Source organism: Gadus morhua, chromosome 7 (genome assembly GCF_902167405.1).
Source record: "Gadus morhua chromosome 7, gadMor3.0, whole genome shotgun sequence".
Taxonomy (NCBI): Eukaryota; Metazoa; Chordata; class Actinopteri; order Gadiformes; family Gadidae; genus Gadus; species Gadus morhua.
Genome location: NC_044054.1, coordinates 9867296 through 9886937, shown reverse-complemented (window position 1 = coordinate 9886937; position 19642 = coordinate 9867296). Strand labels below are relative to the sequence as shown.

Below are 19642 nucleotides of genomic sequence, written 5' to 3'. Positions count from 1 at the left end.
CCAACTCCAGTGGATTGCGATCCAACCCTAATTAGCACTCCTGGAAACGACCCCAAAATACATTGCGGCATGCCTGTGCACCACAGTGCATACAAAGGCACCGTACCTAACGACTGATCCTCACTCTAGACAGGGCTGCCTGACGCCTTCAACAGAGTCTTACAGTCTTATCCCAGAGGACCCCCACCTCCAGACCGCTTCCCTTCTAGCTGCTCAGGCTTTGTTCCACGTGAGTGGGGTCCCCAGCACCGGGGGGGGATCCCGGTTTACCGTCCCCGGTAAACCGGGATTTACCGTCCCCGGGGCCGTTAACCCTACCGGTGATGGCCCCTCTGGTCGCCGCCCGGGGGCCTCAGAACGGCGTGCCGTCAGCGCCGTGCCGACGCCCCCGCAGCATCTCCGATGCTGATGTGCGCAGAGCCATGTCCTCGTCGAGGTTTTATGAGCTGGGAGTGGTGAGCCGACCAAAGGGTTAGCCCGTTTTTTCCTAAGATGTGGTGATTTGTGTTAGTCTGTGCTGGGGTGGAGCGTGGGATGGCGAGTCGGTGCTGCGTCGGGGCCGTCCCAGTGGGGCTGGGGTTATCCTACGGGGTGTGACACGGACCAAAGTGCTCCGAGCCTCACAGGGAAGGAGAGCCAGGGGGGAAAGAGAGACACAATACGGTGTCCTTTACCGTGGTCCACACGCGGCCGTCATCCTGATATCAACGTTAATTAAGTATTGAATAGTAACTCTCAATCCCACAGACTGAATGACATTTTTAAATATCTAATATATAAATAAATATATAATAATTATATATATATATATATTTTAAAAATAACCCCTTTCTCATTTTGTTTTTGTTTTAAAAAAAGCTTTTTCAAAATAAAGCACATATTTTGAGAGCCTCTACCCCAATTTCGTTGCACTGTGTGCAATGACAATAAAGAGATTCTGATTCTGATTCTGAACAGTGATAAAGGATACAAAACTAACAGCGTTTCAATTCAAACACTGTGATGAAACCGAGAGAGAGCAAGATGGAGAGAGAGAGAGAGAACAAGAGCGGGGGAGAGAGAGAACTGCTCTCTTTCCTCCTATAATAGCCCAGATATGTCCATGGGCGTCCCAGTCAAACCCTGACTTGCCATGTGCCCCAAGTGAAACTTGGGTTGGAAGGGGTTTGTGTGTGTCTGTGTGTTTGTGTGTGTGTGTGTGTGTGTGTGTGTGTGTGTGTGTGTTTGTGTGTGTGTGTGTGTGTGTGTGTGTGTGTGTGTGTGTGTGTGTGTGTGTGTGTGTGTGTGTGTGTGTGTGTTGGTTATATGTATGTATGTATTTATGTGTGTGTGTGTATTTATGTTAGTGTGTGTGTGTGTGTGTGTGTGTGTGTGTGTGTGTGTGTGTGTGTGTGTGTGTGTGTGTGTGTGTGTGTGTGTGTGTGTGTTTGCGTGTGCATGTGTGTGTGTACCAGACGAGGGGTGCATGTGTTTCCAGTACCCTGTCCAGATGGATATGGATGCCAAATATCAGCGCTCTCATCAGACGTGACAGCACCCATCCTCTCCGGGGCCCGCTTATTTAAAGTCCACTGCACCCATCACGCCTATTCACACCCCCTCTAACTCCCTCCCTCCCCACTCCCCCCCCTCACTTAACTCTGTGACTCTCCCTCAAAGCGCCTCAATTTGATTGTAAAAGTGACATTATAGCATCTAGAACGAACGGGCCTTGGGCTTTTGTACTGCTAGTTATACATATGAGCAATGTAGTGTGTTATAAAAGGCTTCTTATACACATCCTTCCATTGTAAGATAGGACTTATACTTTATATTCATTAATGTTTTAGGACTATTGAATGAATGTCTTGCAAACCGTTGCAAGATGATGTCAACCACGACCTAGCTGGGCTTGTGGAATGGTTATTTTGTGCCAGGAATAGAAAAACTGCTAATACTTAAAAAATGTTGTGCTTACTCAACTACCTAAAGTTGATGAGGTAGAAAGGAGAGGGAGTATTGTTAATCTGTTTGTCAAGACTGCCCTCTGCTGGAGAGATCCACTTAGCGCAACATCGCCGCGCACCACGACATATGACGGTGTTACGGCGATAACTCTCAGTGGCTCACTTTACTGTTCCACATAGGTTTTTTACAAGTAAATCTTGAACCTGAATAAATGTTAGATATTAGTGACCCTTTTTACACCATTATTTAAATGATTGAACATAAGTCCATGAGGTCACCTCAAGTGAATTGTATCTGAAGGTAGACGGAGGCAGAGGGTTGCTGTGCTCTCAGGGGCTGCATGCTGTCAGCTAGTGCAACAACGCCACCCCACGGAGGGAGGTGGATCCACTGCCAGCAGTCTGACCCAATCACCATTCACTAGTGAACGCCGACCGTAATGGTCCCCTGTGCTCCTCCCCTCAGCCTACCTGAAGCGACGGCACAGCCTGGTGACCGAGGGCCACGGCAGCACCGGGGAGCTGGGCTTTTCCCTGGGGGACTACAGCCCCCAGCCCCACCCCCACCAACAGCCCCACCAGCAGCAGCAGCAGCAGCCTCCAGGGGGACACCTCAAGAAGCCCCGTGTGGTGCTGGCCCCCGAGGAGAAGGAGGCCCTGAAGAGGGCCTACCAGGAGAAGCCCTACCCGTCCCCCAAGACCATCGAGGAGCTGGCCTCGCAGCTGCACCTCAAGACCAGCACCGTCATCAACTGGTTCCACAACTACAGGTAGGAGGCCCTCTCTCTGCGCGGCGGGGCTGGGGCGCCTCTGCTTGGTCCTGGGTGATGAAAGGGGGTTCCCCCTGGCTCTGTGTGGGGCCGGGGTTCGGGGGTGTCCTCACTGTGGCCTGTAACCCCCGTGGAGATTCACGGGGGTTAAGGGCTGTGCTACGTCTAATGGATGCCAAAAATATTTCCTGTATTTTTAAACAAAATGTTCCGCGTAGATGTGGAAAGGGTTCTTCGTGATCAAAAAAAGACAATCATTTTTTATTTATTTTATTGTTAAAGAAAATGTTATATTAAAATGATGTATATTATGCAGAATCATAATCATAAAGAATCATATGAGATAGATCTTAAAGAGGAGTGAGAAACAGCTATTGCAATTCACAACCAATGTATGAACACACCCTTTTGGTTAACAATTCAGACAAATGTGTTTAATATTCTTGCGTTTCTATCAGAGGTACATGTCCACACCATCTTTATTAGCCAGACCATTCTGGTGTCCTTAACATGCCTCTCTCCCGCTCCCTCGCCCCCCCTGGCGAACCCCAGGTCTCGGATCCGCCGGGAGCTGTTCATCGAGGAGATCCAGGCGGCGGCGGCCGGCGAGAGCCGCAGGGCCGCCGGGGGGGAGAGCGACTACTGCGACGGCACCGAGTCAGAGGGCACGGCGGACAGCAGCCGCCTGGACCCCGCCCAGGAGGGGGGCCTGGACCCCGCCCAGGAGGGGGGCCTGGACCTCAGCCAGGAGGGGGGCCTGGACCTCAGCCACGAGGGGGGCCTGGACCTCAGCCAGGAGGGGGGCCTGGACCTCAGCATGGAGACGGGATGCGGGGCTCTGGACAGGAGCCAGGCCCCGCCGCGCGTCCCGGCCCCGCGCGGCGGGAACCCCAGAGATAGCTCCCTGCGCAAGAGGAAGGCGGCCAACCTGAACAGCATCATCCACCGGCTGGAGAAGGCGGCCGGCAAGGACGACCTGCACGACTGGGAGTTCTGAAGCACTCAGGAACCTCTTTTAGCAATAAGGCCATGACGCAACACAGGAGATGATATTTTTTATAGTGCCCTGACACACGACGTTGGACCCTGGCACACCGGCGGCCAGCTTCTTCTTTGTTGGTACTTCTTTTGTATCGTTGAAGATGTGGTTACGTTGCTTGGCGGTGTAGGTGGTGGTTGTTGGGGGGGTGGGGATGTTGCATCGCAGCATCTCTTAAATGGACTGGTTTCCCCCCCCCCCCCCCCACACACACACACACACACACACAAAAAAGAATTTGAAAAAAAAAGCACTTCCAGCAAAAGCGGCCCTTAAACGCCGGCGAGAGGTTTGAGTTAGAGACAAGCCCCGGTGTCGCCTCATCAAGACTGTTTCACTCCACAGCAGATCCACCTCAAAGGGAACAATAGATCAGATAACCCATGAGGACCGAGGTACACCCGTTCTCTCCCAGTGCACGGTGTCTGGGACGTCTCCAAGTAACTCACCTCTCTGGGCCCGTCACGGCCATCTAATGGCCTGGGACCACTCTTGAAGCTGTGGACTCCATACAAGCTGTATTTATAGTAACCCATGTACCGACTCCCCCCAATCATGACTCTCAACAGCCATTTGGTTGCCACGAAGAGATTGCACAGTCAGTTGACTCTAAACAATATTAGTTTTTGACTCATACATTTTTGATAAAAATGAAAAAGTGAAAATACTAATCATTTGTTTTAAAGAAATTGCTATATATACATGAGAATCACACTTTGTTTCAAGCTAAACATGAAATGCAATAGTTAAGTCAGGAATTAGGCTACGATCTTTTAATAACATACGTTTAGGTTTCCTTTGTTCCCAACATAGATTGTTTTGTTATGTAACGCACAGCTTGTTGCTAGCTTTAACAACGCTGCCAGGGGCAGGACTATTGGAGGACGGCAGTTTATTTAATACGCTTTGTTTTAAGGCCAAAATCAGGTTGGAGTAGGAAAACCAGAGGAAAAAGGAAAAGAGAATTGAGACAAGAAAGCCAATACCCTTTCTATATGTTTTGATGTTTGTCAATTAAGAACTTTTAACATATTTAACTATAACAAAATGGACACACACAAACACGTGCGCACACAAACACAAACACACTTTCAAAACCTCGTAATCTTGGCGGGCCGTGGGTCCAATAGCCACATGCAGCTCATTGGTTGACCCCAAAGGCAAGAGGGCATTTCATTGGATGAGAGACCCAGAGATGCATTGCCTTCTTCATCAAACACTTCCTGTTTTGTTTTCCGTTTCTCAACTTCAGCTGTTACTTGGCTGTGTGTCTGTGAGACCTAGTATCTCACACACCTGCACAAAGAGCGCCAATAGCACACACACACACACACACACACACACACACACACACACACACACACACACACACACACACACACACACACACACACACACACACACACACACATACACATATACACATACACAGCTGCCCCGTACTGATGCAAGTCACTATTTGTATGTCATACCTGGTTCAGAGTGCCTGTCCACTGCCTAACCCCTTCACCTCTCTTTCACCTTTTGATGTTATGGGAATGTCTGTGTTGGACAGTTCTTACCTGCACTTTTTCCTGTGCTTGTGTATGTGTGTTTGTGTTAGTGGGTGAGTGAGACTTATTAATATGCATCCTGTGACCAAGCAGTCTTTTCATAATAACTCGACTAGACTGGGGTATCCTCACTTGAACCGGTTACTGCCCACGCACACACACAGACACAGACACTCACACACACACACACACACACACACACACAAACACACACATACACATACACACCAGACATACATGGCTCAGAAACAGACTTGTACCAAGGAGTTGTTCGTTCTACTGGTATAACAGATTCACCGCTCATTAGGTCCTTAAACCATTTATTTAAAAAATGTGTATGTTTTTTCTCATCTTTTGTCCATTCAAATTATTTATAGGTGCTTTTTTTTTACATTCTAATATCAAGTATATATTTTTTGTGTTTTCTCATTATTTTCATTATTCCTATTTTCATTATGTTGTTATTGTTATTCTCACGTATGAAGGGACAGTAGAGGTGTTGTTACATCGTTTGTTACATTATTGTTGTTTAACTAACAGACTGCCGGCAGTATTGGGTCATACTTACATACACACAAGATGTAGATGTCGTTAAATCCTAAATATACAGTATAAATATATATATATATGTGTATGCATATATATATATATATATAGAGGTATATATATGTATACGTTTTTCATGTTGGTTTTAAAGTGTAATTTAGAGTAGTGTTTACAACTCTGCATAGTGTGAGTTTAGTTCCTGGTCTCTGCATGCTATTCTTATTATTTCTTGTGTGACGCAGTGTTTCTCCACCCCAGACTCAACGCATTGACCCCACATGTCGGGCCCTCTCTTTAAGAAGGGTCCAGGTCAGTAAGGGGTAACCCATCATTTCACCTCATCTCGCTCCGTGGGATCACCTTATCTTACACTCCTCACGACTGATGTCACCGTGTTCCATCTTTTACTCCGCAGAAGGGCTGTAGCACAGTTTTTTTGAAGGTTTATCAAGAGGACGTCTCCCCCTCCCCAAAGTTCACCTCAATCAGGACACTTACCTCCAAACCAACAGGGCTTATTGCAAAACATCAGCTTACTTTGCTTCAGCATTGCATTGGCCTCCGTACAGCTCTCCTGGTGACCCTGAATCCCGCTAAAGCATCGCCCCAACGCCCCCTAAACGTTACTCTTATGTCCCGGTTGAGAACCGGGCCTCCTCAAGTGCCACGCTGCACACAAGGCCCGCTTAAAGCAGCCCTGTTCAGCTCAATGATTGGACTCTAATGAATTGATGGAAGCACAAGGTCACACACACTCGGTCTCACTCGTTGATTTAACACTCTAAAATGACGCATAGCACACAACTTAGTGGGAAAATTGACAAATAGTGCCTTTGTGAGCCCGGCTTGAGTTTTGACTTGATTAATAATGAATACTCATAAAGTTCAGTTCATTTGAAGTCACCAGTTCTTACATTTTGTTGAATATTCTATAAGGCTATGAATACATGATAAACATTCATGCAAAGCATACAAACATAAAATGTAGCATTTCCATGTTCATCCTGGCAGCGATGCCAATGCATCTTGTTGCATCGTATCCGAGTCATTCTCCCTTTACTTGTACCGCATGTCTTTAAGTACAAGGATATACACGTGTTGAACACCATTCTGAGCACCTGCGTTTGGTTGCCATTATCAAGTTTTTGGCAGCTGTCATTTTTTGTTAAGAGCAGCACACTCCAAAGCTGAAAGAAGCTCCCACTCATAGATACCAAAGTAGCTTATTGGAAAGTCCTCTACAGAGTGGCACCTCGTGGTGGGGTTACGAGCAGTAGGGGACCTGATCTGAGTGACATCCAAGAAGTCAGAGAGGACCAAAAACAGGTTGAATTCTAGTGTTGTATGTTTTCATCATACTCACATGGTTTAATATCTTAGTTGCGAGGGCTGTATGTTGTCAGCCAAACAAACCTTGACAAAGGAACTCACGTTAAGATAAAGAAAAGTTTAGGAATAAAGGGGGGGAGGTTTTATTCAAAAAGTTGTTGGCAAAGCAGAACATTTTGAGAGTTTGATTCAGAAGAATTCCCGCATTGCAGAGAGTTTTTGTGGCAAAACAACACTGATTGCATGGTCTTGGCCAGTTTGTTTTCCTTTATTTGCAATGGTGTTGTTAAAGAAAAACAAGTCAAAGTGTCATTGCAGAATCTGCGATTCTCTAGACACATTTCAGGAATTTGCCTTTTGCAAATATTTTTCTATAGAGCTAAATCAGATTGCTATTGTGATTATACACTGTCATAAAAGTGTGCAGGTGAAATATCCTCATGGAAGTACTTAAACATTAGATTGTTTTATGATAATTATATTCAAATATTGTACTGTTTCATTATTCCACGTGTCCAAACATACTTAGTTAAAAATGATAAATTCCCCAAACCTCATTTGCCTTTTAATATTTGACCTTGTAATAATACAGTTGTCGAATATTATCGTCAGTCACAGTTGGCAAGATGGCTTTCAGGATGGTATTCGTAACGTATAGGTTAATAATAGATGTGTCTGTATTTACTCCACTCATCAATTTCACTTCCATCTTTAATTAATTTTAAAGGACACAATAATATTACCACATAAAAAACTACACCTGCACAGTGCAATTTTGTTTGACCTTTTTCACCGAATTATTATTATCTAAACTTTTTTTCTCCAGAGACAAAACAGATTGAGGCAGAACCAATCCATGTCATGAATGCGCTTTGGGTTTATAGTAATATTCTTCTATTTATTTCATAACATTATGAAGTACAGGCTGCAGTGACTGGGCTGGTGTTGATTAGTTCAAACAGCTCAACCATCCTCAGCATTCTGAAGACATTCAACATTTAGATTCCCTGATTATTGATTTAATTTCAACGGAATGTTTCGATGCTGACGTTAATTTTAGATTTCCGAATTTATTCTTAGAATTCTAGTTTCAAAATCGTTTTAAACCCTTCTCTGTGGAACCAGGTCAATGTTTGTGTTTTGTGTTTTATTTTATTTTGAAAATAACAGAAATTGTATGGAGAAGCTAGCTACACCTGCACCTCACCAATACTACTACTACTTAACCAGGATTATAAGCATCCTTTAAGGTGTATATTTCAACTGCTAACAAAGATTCTATATATTTCTTTCATATATTTTGAGCACAGTGGAAAGTGCCACGGGATTCTAATATTGGACTATTTTGTATTGTATAGGGTTGTATTTTATTAGTTATTTTTGTTCTCAGGCATCCATCAACGATTAATTCATAACGGATAGTCAGTCACATCTGTGTGCCGTCCAAGCCGATTCCAACCTCATGATTGCTAATGTCTGAACTCATTCATCACTTTTAATGATGGTTATTTTTCAAAGTCTGTTACCAGATACAATTTAGGTATTTTAACGGAAATCTTTGACTACTTTTGGTTTGACCTAATGTTGATTCTCATTCTTATTTTATAAATTAGCTGGCTAAACGTTTTGTACCAAATATATTGTAAGATGTTAGCATTATGTTCCATTCTCTATTGATTAGCAACTTTATTGATGGTCTCCTAATCTTGGGCCTTTGCCACTATTTTGGAAAACCATAATTGTATAGTCATCAGTTTTTCATCATTTTCTCATCCATATTGTTTCCTGATTCTTTCTGATTACGTGTCCTTATGTTTCTGACTAACGCGTTACAAATGAAAGCCTGCTTCAACCAAAAAGTGTCTTATCTAATGCAAACCATTACTAATATCAGAGGATTAAATCACCCTTTCACACACTTATTTAAGAAAGATTAGGTTTGAGGCATTTGTTTTGGCATTATCTGTGTGTCTTTCCTTGTCCTGTTCCCTTGCATTTTTAAGGACTTCATTATCTTTTGTTCTGTTATTTATTTTTATTTTCTCAACTGACTGGCTCAACTCACTCAGTCTCAGCTGGTCTCATGTTCGTCTTTTAAAGCTCAGGTGGGCATAAACCATTGTATTGGGGGACAGACTGCCAAACTCTCTCTCGCTCTTTCTCTGTCTCTGAGTGATGTTCAAAGATGTTACTAGCTGGTCTATTTTTTATATTCAGAGATGGCTAGACCCCAATCTGTTGTCATTAACTGAAGCAAATGTAACCGATAGTCCTATCACTTTTAATGGTTATGTAACTTTTCCAAATGTCTCTTTCTACAATGTATTGATACTCTGGTCCTTTTTTTGTCACGTTAACACTTTTTTTCCCAGCACTGTATGACAGCTCCTATACAATATTTGAAAAGCAATATCACTGTATGAAATTCACTATGTGTTATTGTTATTACTATTGTTATTATTCACTAGCACACTAGGTGTGATTATTGAAGTAAATATCTTTTATATAAACACAAATAGTGTGCGTCGTCTTTTTTTCCACACACATGCCTGGTTGACATCTCGTATAAAAGACTGAAAGTCACAGTTTTAGAGGGAATAGTGAAAGTGGTCCTAATGGTAAATACAAAATAATAATGTAATACATACTTCCATATAAACATCAAAACCGTTTACAATGTGGACCAACTTATTATCATCACATAACTGTTTACACTATTGCAATCTGACCTCTTCCCTTTATTATCACTTTGGGTCGCTGATTTGTTAAACTACATCGACAAACTACTCATCTTAATCTACAACATCAATACTATTGAGACCCTTAAAGCTGCAGTATGCACTGTTTGTTGAGACAGAAAGTCTACGCATTTGAAATTCCTGCGGTTCCCATTGATCTCATGATGTGGGCCGCCCTCTGGTACAGTCTGAAGCAGGCTATCAGCAAGGAGCTCTCTGTGTTTGCCTGCATCCTCATCAAATCGAACCAGTGGCCCTGCTGTTTAAAAGTTTAAGACCCACCTGATCCCGCCAGTTCAGATTCTCTTGCTCTCTGCACATCATTTTGGCCTCGAGCTTTTGAAAGCATGTCCCAAAATATAAAAAGATGGGACCAATCAGCCCAACAGCGAGGGAGTTTCAGTACATTTCAGTACATAACAAGTAGGGCTGCAGTCTGAAGAGTTATCAAAACGTATATGAAATAGACCAAATAACAAGTTATATAGACTTCTCAACGATAATTAAACCAAACAGATCATATTCACCTCAGCACAAATTGATGATGCAGATATCTGAATACTTGAATATTTCAAGAGATTTAAGTTTGTGATTTTTGATAAACCAAAATTTATTATGGATTATTGTGGGTACATTAAAGCCATATATCTATCTTGAATACAGTATGCCATTGTATATTATGCATATTGCACATATTTTACTAACACACACATAACACACACATATATATATATATATATATATATATATATATATATATATATATATATATATATATATATATATATATATATATATATATATATATATATATATATATATATATATATATGTCCTACGCATAATACATGAATACTTCTTTTTATTAATTATGTTTTTATCAGGCCATTTATTAAATGGAGGCCATATTTATTTTATTGATTGTTTTTTTTATAATAAGTGTATACGAATGACTTCATATATTGTATAACCATAGCTTGGTCTGGCTACGGCCAGACCAAGCTCCATCGTAGATTGCACGTTGGTCTGGGGAAGCTGCTGTCATTTTCTTCAGCACAAGAGGCGTATTCAATGGGCCTAGTTCAAATGACTCTGTACGCAATTGGCTGCTTGCCGTCCCTTCCCTGTCGTCTTTGTGTTAAACCAGCCAATAGCGCGCCAGGGGGGAAAGCTAGCTTGGTGAATGGCTCCCTCAAAAACGTATAGGAAGCAGAAAGAAATGTATTGCTCTTCTCCAGACCTCTTTAATAGGTCCAACCATGCTCCAGACACTTCTGTAGGGCGAGCTCAAATCGCCGGCAGAATGGGCGGGGCTACATTACGAGGGTACTCGAACGCAGCCCATGGCCTACTGCGCAGGCTCCAGCTGTCTGTATATAAGCTACAGCAGGGTAAACACAACTGGCAGTGGATGACGTTTTCGTTTATCTTTCGCTTATCTTTTGTGCATCTATTTAGTGCGTAGCCTCAATATAATACTACACAACAAATCGAATAATCCGGACGTGTCACAGTGCGGGTTGTAGAACCAACGCCATGGAACCAGTACCTCCGCTGTGTGCTGACAGGTCCCACCCCGCCTGCGTTGAAGGTTGTTGTATCACTTGTGTGTCACTTGTGTGCATTATTATTTCCAGAGACTGAACTTCCCCTTGCCTCTGGCCGGTGGCCTCTGGCCGACCGGTGCTTGCATGCAGCCGAATGGATCAGAAGAACCGCCTCCCAGTGAGCGCCAGGGTCCCTCGTTCTCCATCTCCAGCTCGCTGCCCTCAGCCTCCCGGGTGAGGAGGTTCGTCCGGGAGCGACGGGCTCTGCCTCTGCCCAGAGTGATGGTCGTGTTCTCTGGGGACACTGAGAACCCGGGCGATGCCATGTCGAGTTCGGACAGTGCGCAGGATGACTTTAGGAAGCCGTCCACCCCCAACCGTATCCTGGGCAAGGTGCTGCAACGCTCAACCTTAAACTCGCCGCAGGAGGTAGGGTAGATCCCTGGGTAGTGGCACACATACCAGGAGTCATGGGTGTATGGATGATATAGTGTATATAGAGAAAGATAACCTAAATTATGATGTCATTGTGCGTCAACAGACACTTAAAGTGTCATCATTTAAACCCCAGGTGACTCCCTCAGAGGCCTGTAAGGGCTATCCCCAACCAGCCTAGTAGGCGTCCTCTCCAGTGGGTGGTAATGCTGCTCTGGGTCTTTCAGGTCATAGGAGGGTTTGGCGAGGTGTTAATAGGCTGTGAGTGACATCACATGGCTTTGGCTTTCCTCTCAAGTCCTAGCTGGGAATGGCTCCCTTAATCGGGGGAATCCCTTCTGTGCGTCACGTCTGATCACTGTCAGGCCGACTAAACCATTTTAAACAAGAGTTGCAGGTGTCAAGTGTATTCTGATAAATTAACACATTTCTTCCACTTACTTTCCTCTTAACATTTGTAAATTGTTATTGTGGCTGGCTGGTATCTGGATAAAGCAAGGTGTTGGTTTGACATACTGTTATGATTCAGTAATGAATAGCGGACCTATATTTATTCATTGTATATCCTTTTTACTCCTGCACCCCAATATGTGTTACAAACAAAACCTGCTTCTGTGCAACACACTCACACATTCTTCTAATTCTCTTCAGTTTCCCGAGGTCATCCCTCTCAACGTGGGGGGGACGTACTTCACCACCCGTCTGTCGACTCTGAGGCGCTACGAGGACACCATGCTGGCCGCCATGTTCAGCGGACGTCATTACATCCCCCGTGACGCAGAGGGACGGTTCTTCATCGACCGAGACGGGGCCTACTTTGGGTGAGCACTGCTGGGCTGTGTATAGCTGTCTGTCTGTCTGTCTGTCTGTCTGTCTGTCTGTCTGTCTGTCTGTCTGTCTGTCTGTCTACAGTAACTATCTATCTATCTATCTATCTATCTATCCATATCTATCTATCTATCTATCTATCTATCTATCTATCTATCTATCTATCTATCTATCTATCTATCTATATCTATCTATCTATCTATCTACAGTAACTACCTATCTATTGATGTATATCTGTGCTACAGGTCATGATGTACCTTCTGTAGCGGGCCAGTGGGTGTGGTCTTTTTTCCACGCCACCAAGTTCAATAGATATAACGACTCAACACACAGAGAGCAGTTCCAAGGGATGGTTTATTTACAGGGTAAATCTGTGTCACCAGGAGAAAGGGTTAATCCGAAGTCCGTAGTACGTGTCAAGGTCTCTCACTCTCTTAGCTGTTCCGAGTTTCCAGGCGATCACACAGACCCTGCCCGCTTGCTAGCCCTAGCCCTAACTCCGGCTTGTGGTAGCCTACGCCCCTCTTTAGCAGCAAGCACTCTAGCTTAATGGCCTTCAAGCCTGCCTCGTTAAGGATGAGGAAGTCCATGTAAGGCTTGGGGGTGGAGCCAGAAGGTTGCCAGACATACCACTCTCCTCACTCCTCCCTGCGGTCTGCCACACTTCTTACAAAGAATCATTCAAAAAGGACTGTGAGAACAACTTGTGACCAAACACTAAGAGTAGACCTCGGCGCCGTCCCCGGTGGTTCCTTCCTACCCCTTTTAGAATGGCTCCTGCTGATTGATGCACTGATCAGTTGCGGGTCCTGCTCCTGTTGCTCCATGCAGCATGTTGGTGGAGATCCACATGGTGGTGGGGTTGCCTTTGGTTGATGACTTCCTGTTCCCCATGTCCAGGGACATCCTGAACTTCCTGCGGGAGGGCGAGTTGCCCCACCGGGACCGTGTGCGGGCGGTGTATCGGGAGGCGCAGTACTATGCCATCGGGCCCCTGCTGGACAACCTGGAGGACATCCAGCCCTTGACCGGAGAGAAAGTGCGTCAATCCTTTCTTGATCTGCTGCCCTACTACAAAGGTGACCACACTTACCAAGGAGAAAGGTGTATCATAGATCTCACAAACCAAGACTTTAGTTGTTTCATCTAGAGGCTGATAGCTCAACTCTGGGGGAACACTGCATTTTGAACCTTTTCCTTCATATTTGTTTAGACCAATCATTTTGTTGGAGGCCGGGATCTGTAAGCGAGTGAATAAGCTGATAGGTTTACACAAACTCGACCAGCCTAGTCCAGTGGGAAGACAAGTGTTTCTCAAACGGGGGGTGGGACCGCTAAGGGGACTTTGAAGGATAGCGGCCATAACGGCCATACCACCCTAAACACGCCCGATCTCGTCTGATCTAGGAAGCTAAGCAGGGTCGGGCCTGGTTAGTACTTGGATGGGAGACCGCCTGGGAATACCAGGTGCTGTAAGTGGTGTCGGGTGGTGGCCAATAGGTGGCACTCTTCCCTCTGGCCCCTCCCTCATCAATCCTGATGCCCCAGTGCAGTGACGGGGACACTGTGCTGTGGAAGGTGCTGTCCTTCGGAGGAGACGTAAAACGAGGTCCTGACTCAATGTAGTCATAAAAGATCCCAGGGCACTTATCGCAAAGAGTATGGGTTTCCCCAGTTTCCTGGCCCAACCAGGCTCTTTCAATCTGGCCCCCCTAATAATCCTCCTGTACAATTGGCTGACTCATTGATTCCCTCACTCTCCACCTCAAGCTGGTGTGTGGTGAGCGTTCTGCCGCAGATTGGCTGCCGTGCATCACCCAAGTGGGTGCTACACACTGGTGGTGGTGAGTTAGGTCCCCCCCTTCACTGTAAGCGTCTTTGGGTCATTGAAAAGCGCTATATAAATGTAATGAATTATTATTATAGCAGGGGGTACTTGGAAAATACAATGATAAAAGGGGGGATCTTTTTTGTTGTTCTAAAATTGGTTATGAAGAACACGCGACTGGAAGAAATTGGGAGTGTAATAAAAACCTTGTTTAATCTGAATACCACCTTTCATCAAAAGAAATGTGAATACTTGTGAAACTCAAGCCCATGTTTGGTAGTAAACTGTACGTATTCACACCAACCATTTCACATTCATGTTTACACCAAATAACATGCAGAATTAATCATTTCAATATATCCCTTCCGCAAAATGTTATGTGCTGGTGAAATGGATACTTGGCTAACAAAATATCTTCAGCGTCCTTGGCAACAGTATCTGTAAGGTTTCAAACATTGCTTCAGGCTGGCTTTGAGGCCATTGTAAGCCCCTCCTAAAAATATCAATAAATGGTAGGACCAATCAGTGCTGGGGGGGGGGGGGAGATTCAGTTCATAACAAAACAAGGAGCGCCCGGATAGAGAAAACCTTTAGGATTGTAATCAGGAATACTGAAGGATGTGGTCCCTGTGCCCGGCAGACAACCTGAAGAGCATCGTGGAGATCGCTAAGCTGCGCGCCATGCAGAGGAAGGCGCGCTTCGCAAAGCTCAAGATCTGCGTGTACAAGGAGGAGATGCCCATCACGCCCTACGAGAGGCCGCTCTTCAACTCGCTGCGCTTCGAGCGCACGGAGAGCGAGGCCAAGCTCTTTGAGCACCACTGCGACGTGGACGTGTCCTTCGGACCCTGGGAGGCGGTGGCGGACGTGTACGACCTCCTGCACTGCATTGTGGGAGACCTGGCTGAACTGGGCATCAGCGCGGAGCAGCAGTGCATAGGCGTGTGTGACAAGCATCTGATCAATCATTACTACTGCAAGAGGCCCATCTATGAGTTCAAGATCACATGGTGGTGAAGGGGTAGGGCTGGGGGCTGACGACAGAGAGGTGGAGGGTTGGCTGGTGCTGTTCTTTGGGCCGAAAGAAGACAGGGCTCCTATGCTAGTTTTTGCATAGTAATGATTTGTCTTGTTTTTTACAAACTGCTCTTTAGGTCAATGTTTGGCTCATGGAGTTTTGGCAGGCTTATTTTGTACGGTGAGGATATTGAAGTTAAGACTGAAGTTCAAACGGTTTGAAAACACCGTTTTGGAATGATAAGATGGGTTGAATGTAATTTAATTTTACCTGTATAATTTACGTCTCTACATTCTGCGTCCATGTGGAAGCTATTCATGCATTAGGTTGATGGTGTCTTATGCATTTATATGCAATGATTCACAAGCTTTAACATCTGTAAAGCTCATCTGTAAAGCTGTTCTAGCTGCGTGTTACACCACACCATGGCCAAACGTCAGAAACCTCTACGCACAATGAAACTGTTACATCTACTTGGCCTGATAGTGGCTAAACCCCACTGATGGAGCATTTAGAGAGGACCCCGGATGGGTTCTGGTCACTGCATAAACTTACAAGAATGTGGTGAGGTTAAAGACTTTGAAAGGAAAAAAGTACTTGAGGACTTAAGATAATAAATATTTGTAAAGTTCTTTCCTGTTTTAGGTGGATGAGAATGGAGGAGTTGAACTCAACTGGCACTGTTTATTTTGGCAATGTTAATGCGTTCATGTTTTACCAAACCACGATATGGAGAGGTATCCGTATACAGTACAATAACAGCTGTTAAAAGGAATGCTAACCACTTGGAAGAACCTTTAAAGAACCCCACGGAGAGCTCCTCTAACAATCCTGGGGACTTCTGAGGAGTAGGAATGGATGAATGAAATATCTTGTTTTATTTTTTCCTTGCCTAAGTCCGCTTTAAGCAAAAGCTAACATTTCCAGTTTTTTATTTTTTATTTGGTCATGTAAAATGGTGAATGAAATATGAAACTCATACTCATCCTGAAATGTATGCAATGTAGCTTGTTTTATGTGTAAGTATTCAATACGGCAACATGTAAATATTTTTTACTTTTGGAATCACAGGGATCCAGTTATGTCTTTTATGTTGTAAAATTATCATAAATTATTTATTGCCATACTGCTATTTAACAATTTAAACTCAATTCTAGTCCAAGGGTGAGGGACAGGCTGTTCTGATGGGACTGGAGCACGCATCAATCTAAAGCCTGAATATGTATTTAAAGGGCTTTTGTCACACATGGATTTGCATGTGCATCCCAAGATCAAAAACGTTTCTCTTCATGCAATTTTACTGAACATCTTAGTTTACTATCTATTTAGCTCATAATAGAATAGCATTAACTCAAGTCTCTGCCTTGTCACAGCCAAGCCAGTGAGCGTTGTGGTGCAAATAATATAGTAGGCAATATTACGTTTTCCTCTGATATAAACTTTATTATTTTGACATGTTTGAAGCGAAACTTTTCTTGAAGTATAACTTAAATGCAAGCACCTTTCATGTTCATTATAATTAAGCTGCTGGTCGATCCCCCTCAAATGGTATTTAACAGAATCTCAGGTGTTCACAAAAAGTTATTTCATTGAAAAACATTAACAAAAAAAGCCTGCAATTGGTGCACTAGTTATTTCACATGTTGTGCCAGGAATACGTTTTAAAATGACATTCATTCAGAAAATGTTATCCCGGGCATCTTTTTTTCTGTAGACATAGCAGTGTGTGCCCCCAGGCTTATGTCATTGTGCTATATAGTGCTCACTGTCGGACCTACCCCGTAGAGCATAGTGAACACCAGTCAATACCACATCATTTATATTGGCTCTGCATTCTGTTTATTTGGATGGTGTTTGACAACATGTTCCACTCTCTATGGATTCGTTTTTATGAAGTTGAATTTAGTTTGGTGTCCAGTTTATAAGTGCCTTTTAGTCAGTGCTAACCCTTACCCTAATTAATACATTAAAGATGTTATTTCTTTCATTGAAAATTGTCTGAAGGTTACATCAAAATTTTAAATGTATTATTTTACTTCCTCCCCGTAAAGTCTATCTAAAAATGTAATTTGCTGATAAATTACAAAACCAAAAACATAATTTGCCATTTCAATTCATAATTAATATATATTAGGCGAAATCTGCTAATGTTTCACTTAGCAATATGGAGCTAAAATGTCTTTTGAATGGGTTGATGATGGGTGATGTCAACTTTCTAAAATATTCAGTAGACCTATACAGTATATAATTTACCTTTGTTGTCAAAGTACCCTTTACAAAATAGATTTTGTGTTCCCCTGCATTTGTTTGAGATTAGGTACATTTATGAGTATCCTCTCTGATCCCCCTTTTTCAGCTATTAAATGTTTTTGTTTTTTTTGTCATTTTCTTTCTGGAGCCCCAGCAGGCTTGTTCTTCTTTGTTTTAAGCACTTGCTATTCCAAATAATATTGTCGTTCAGGCAGTTTGGTCTTACTATGTTGCATTGTTCGTTCGTCAAACAATGTTGTATGGTACTGACTGACAGTGATGTATATTTTAAGGATTTTATAAAGAATATTGTTTGCCCTAGTCTGTTTAAAGCACTGTCTCTTTTATATTTTGTATTCCCTAACGAGGGTTACGGTCATTTTTCTGGTTATGGTTCATTTATTAAGACTTAAATAATAATAGATATTTAATTTCTTTGGTTTCAGGCATAGACTCTCCATCTAGAAGTCAGGTGATCACATGTTGAGCTCTAACACATGATAGACTAATGGTGCGTTCAAATCGCTGGAAATTATGGGGAAAACATTTTCGCGACGTCGGAAAGTTCTCGTGAACGACACCTCATGACGCTCTTGATTCTACATCCGTTCAGCAACTGGGGCCAGATTTTGATAACAGAGTTGGCCAGTTGGTGACGTATGGTTTACTAGTGACGTGCATGAACATGGCGGAACATGAACGTTTAACTCAATATAAAATAATCAACCATCATATCCAATACTTTACTATTGATTGACGTGGTAACCGTCTATTGGCATCAACTTTGCTCCATTTAAAATGTTGTCTACTGGTAAGCCATCTCTAGATAAGGGCATGTGTAGCCTTCCATACAGTGACAATTCAATGTGCTTCTCTTAAATAAAAGCAAAAGGATAGTAGGTGATAGGCTAAAAGGAAATGAAGGCGTTCAAACTTGAAACTGATCCTACTAAGTTCTGTTTAGTTTTGACTTTTTTTTATCTGATAAAAAAACCCTGCTGTGAAGAACTTTTAGATTCCCAACGCAGTGTACGGTGTCGCTGTCGGGAACCCGCGTAAGCGTGAGTGTCATCACTGGCGAGCTGCCCCTAGCAGACCATGAATGCACCTTAAGGGGCACAAGATGGAACCAATCAGACACATTGCAGATTTTGAGGTGAGGAACTTTTTTAATAAACATTTATTGCTGTACCTGCATAAAATAAATCAGGATAATAATATGTTATGGAGATACACAATAATTGGAAATAAATATGATCCCAGGTAAAGATTTGCCTACCGTACCAGGTAGCTATGCATTACCGATGAAGATATCTTCCATCGTGGGATAAGATGTCAATGGCTGCTGTTATTATGTATATTCACATGCAAAAGGGAATCCCTCTTCTGTAGTCTGGGAAACTGAAAAATCTGTGAGCTCATTTGCTCTGGCAAACTGGTCAGGCCCCCCTTCTGTTCAGATAGGGGGCGGGTTTAATACAATGACTGACAGAGGAGTGCCCAATGGGAGGCCGTAGAAGCGGGTTTAATATGATGACTGTACAGAGGAACACCCAATGGGAGGCCGTAGAGGCGGTTTTAATACAATGACTGACAGAGGAGAGCCCAATGGGAGGCCATAGAGGCGGGTTTAATACAATGACTGACAGAGGAGAGCCCAATGGGAGTGCCGTAGAGGCGGGTTTAACACAATGACTGACAGAGGAGAACCCAATGGGAGTGCCGTAGAATCATTCTCATAAACAACCAAAAGGGCTGCCACTGCTCTGCCACATGTTTCATTACTCTTATTGGTTGAACGTCTTACCAATTGTG

The 19642-nt window shown here is 43.5% G+C and overlaps 2 protein-coding genes and 1 pseudogene across 3 annotated transcripts in view; all 3 read left to right on the top strand.

Annotated features, from left to right (window-relative positions):
* cux1a (cut-like homeobox 1a) overlaps positions 1-9699 on the top strand; it is a 103754-nt gene extending 94055 nt beyond the window's left edge. Inside the window, exons 24-25 of the mRNA XM_030361041.1 lie at positions 2413-2716; positions 3269-9699. Coding sequence (XP_030216901.1) covers positions 2413-2716; positions 3269-3713 — 749 coding nt within the window. The 3' untranslated portion in view covers positions 3714-9699. The remainder of the gene's footprint in view (positions 1-2412; positions 2717-3268) is intronic.
* Positions 9700-11248: 1549 nt separating this feature from the next.
* Positions 11249-18148, top strand: kctd7 (potassium channel tetramerization domain containing 7). 2 transcript variants are annotated; one of them, XM_030361726.1, is made up of 4 exons: positions 11249-11861; positions 12555-12724; positions 13632-13810; positions 15200-18148. In XM_030361726.1, the coding sequence occupies exons 1-4, from the start codon at positions 11613-11615 to the stop codon at positions 15574-15576; spliced, it is 975 nt and encodes a 324-aa protein (XP_030217586.1). In that variant the 5' UTR covers positions 11249-11612; the 3' UTR covers positions 15577-18148. The 2 variants fall into 2 exon arrangements, with proteins under 2 accessions (XP_030217586.1, XP_030217585.1); XM_030361725.1 differs by having other exon boundaries at positions 11254-11897.
* Positions 14092-14210, top strand: LOC115548071 (uncharacterized; annotated as a pseudogene).
* Positions 18149-19642: the final 1494 nt, after the last annotated feature.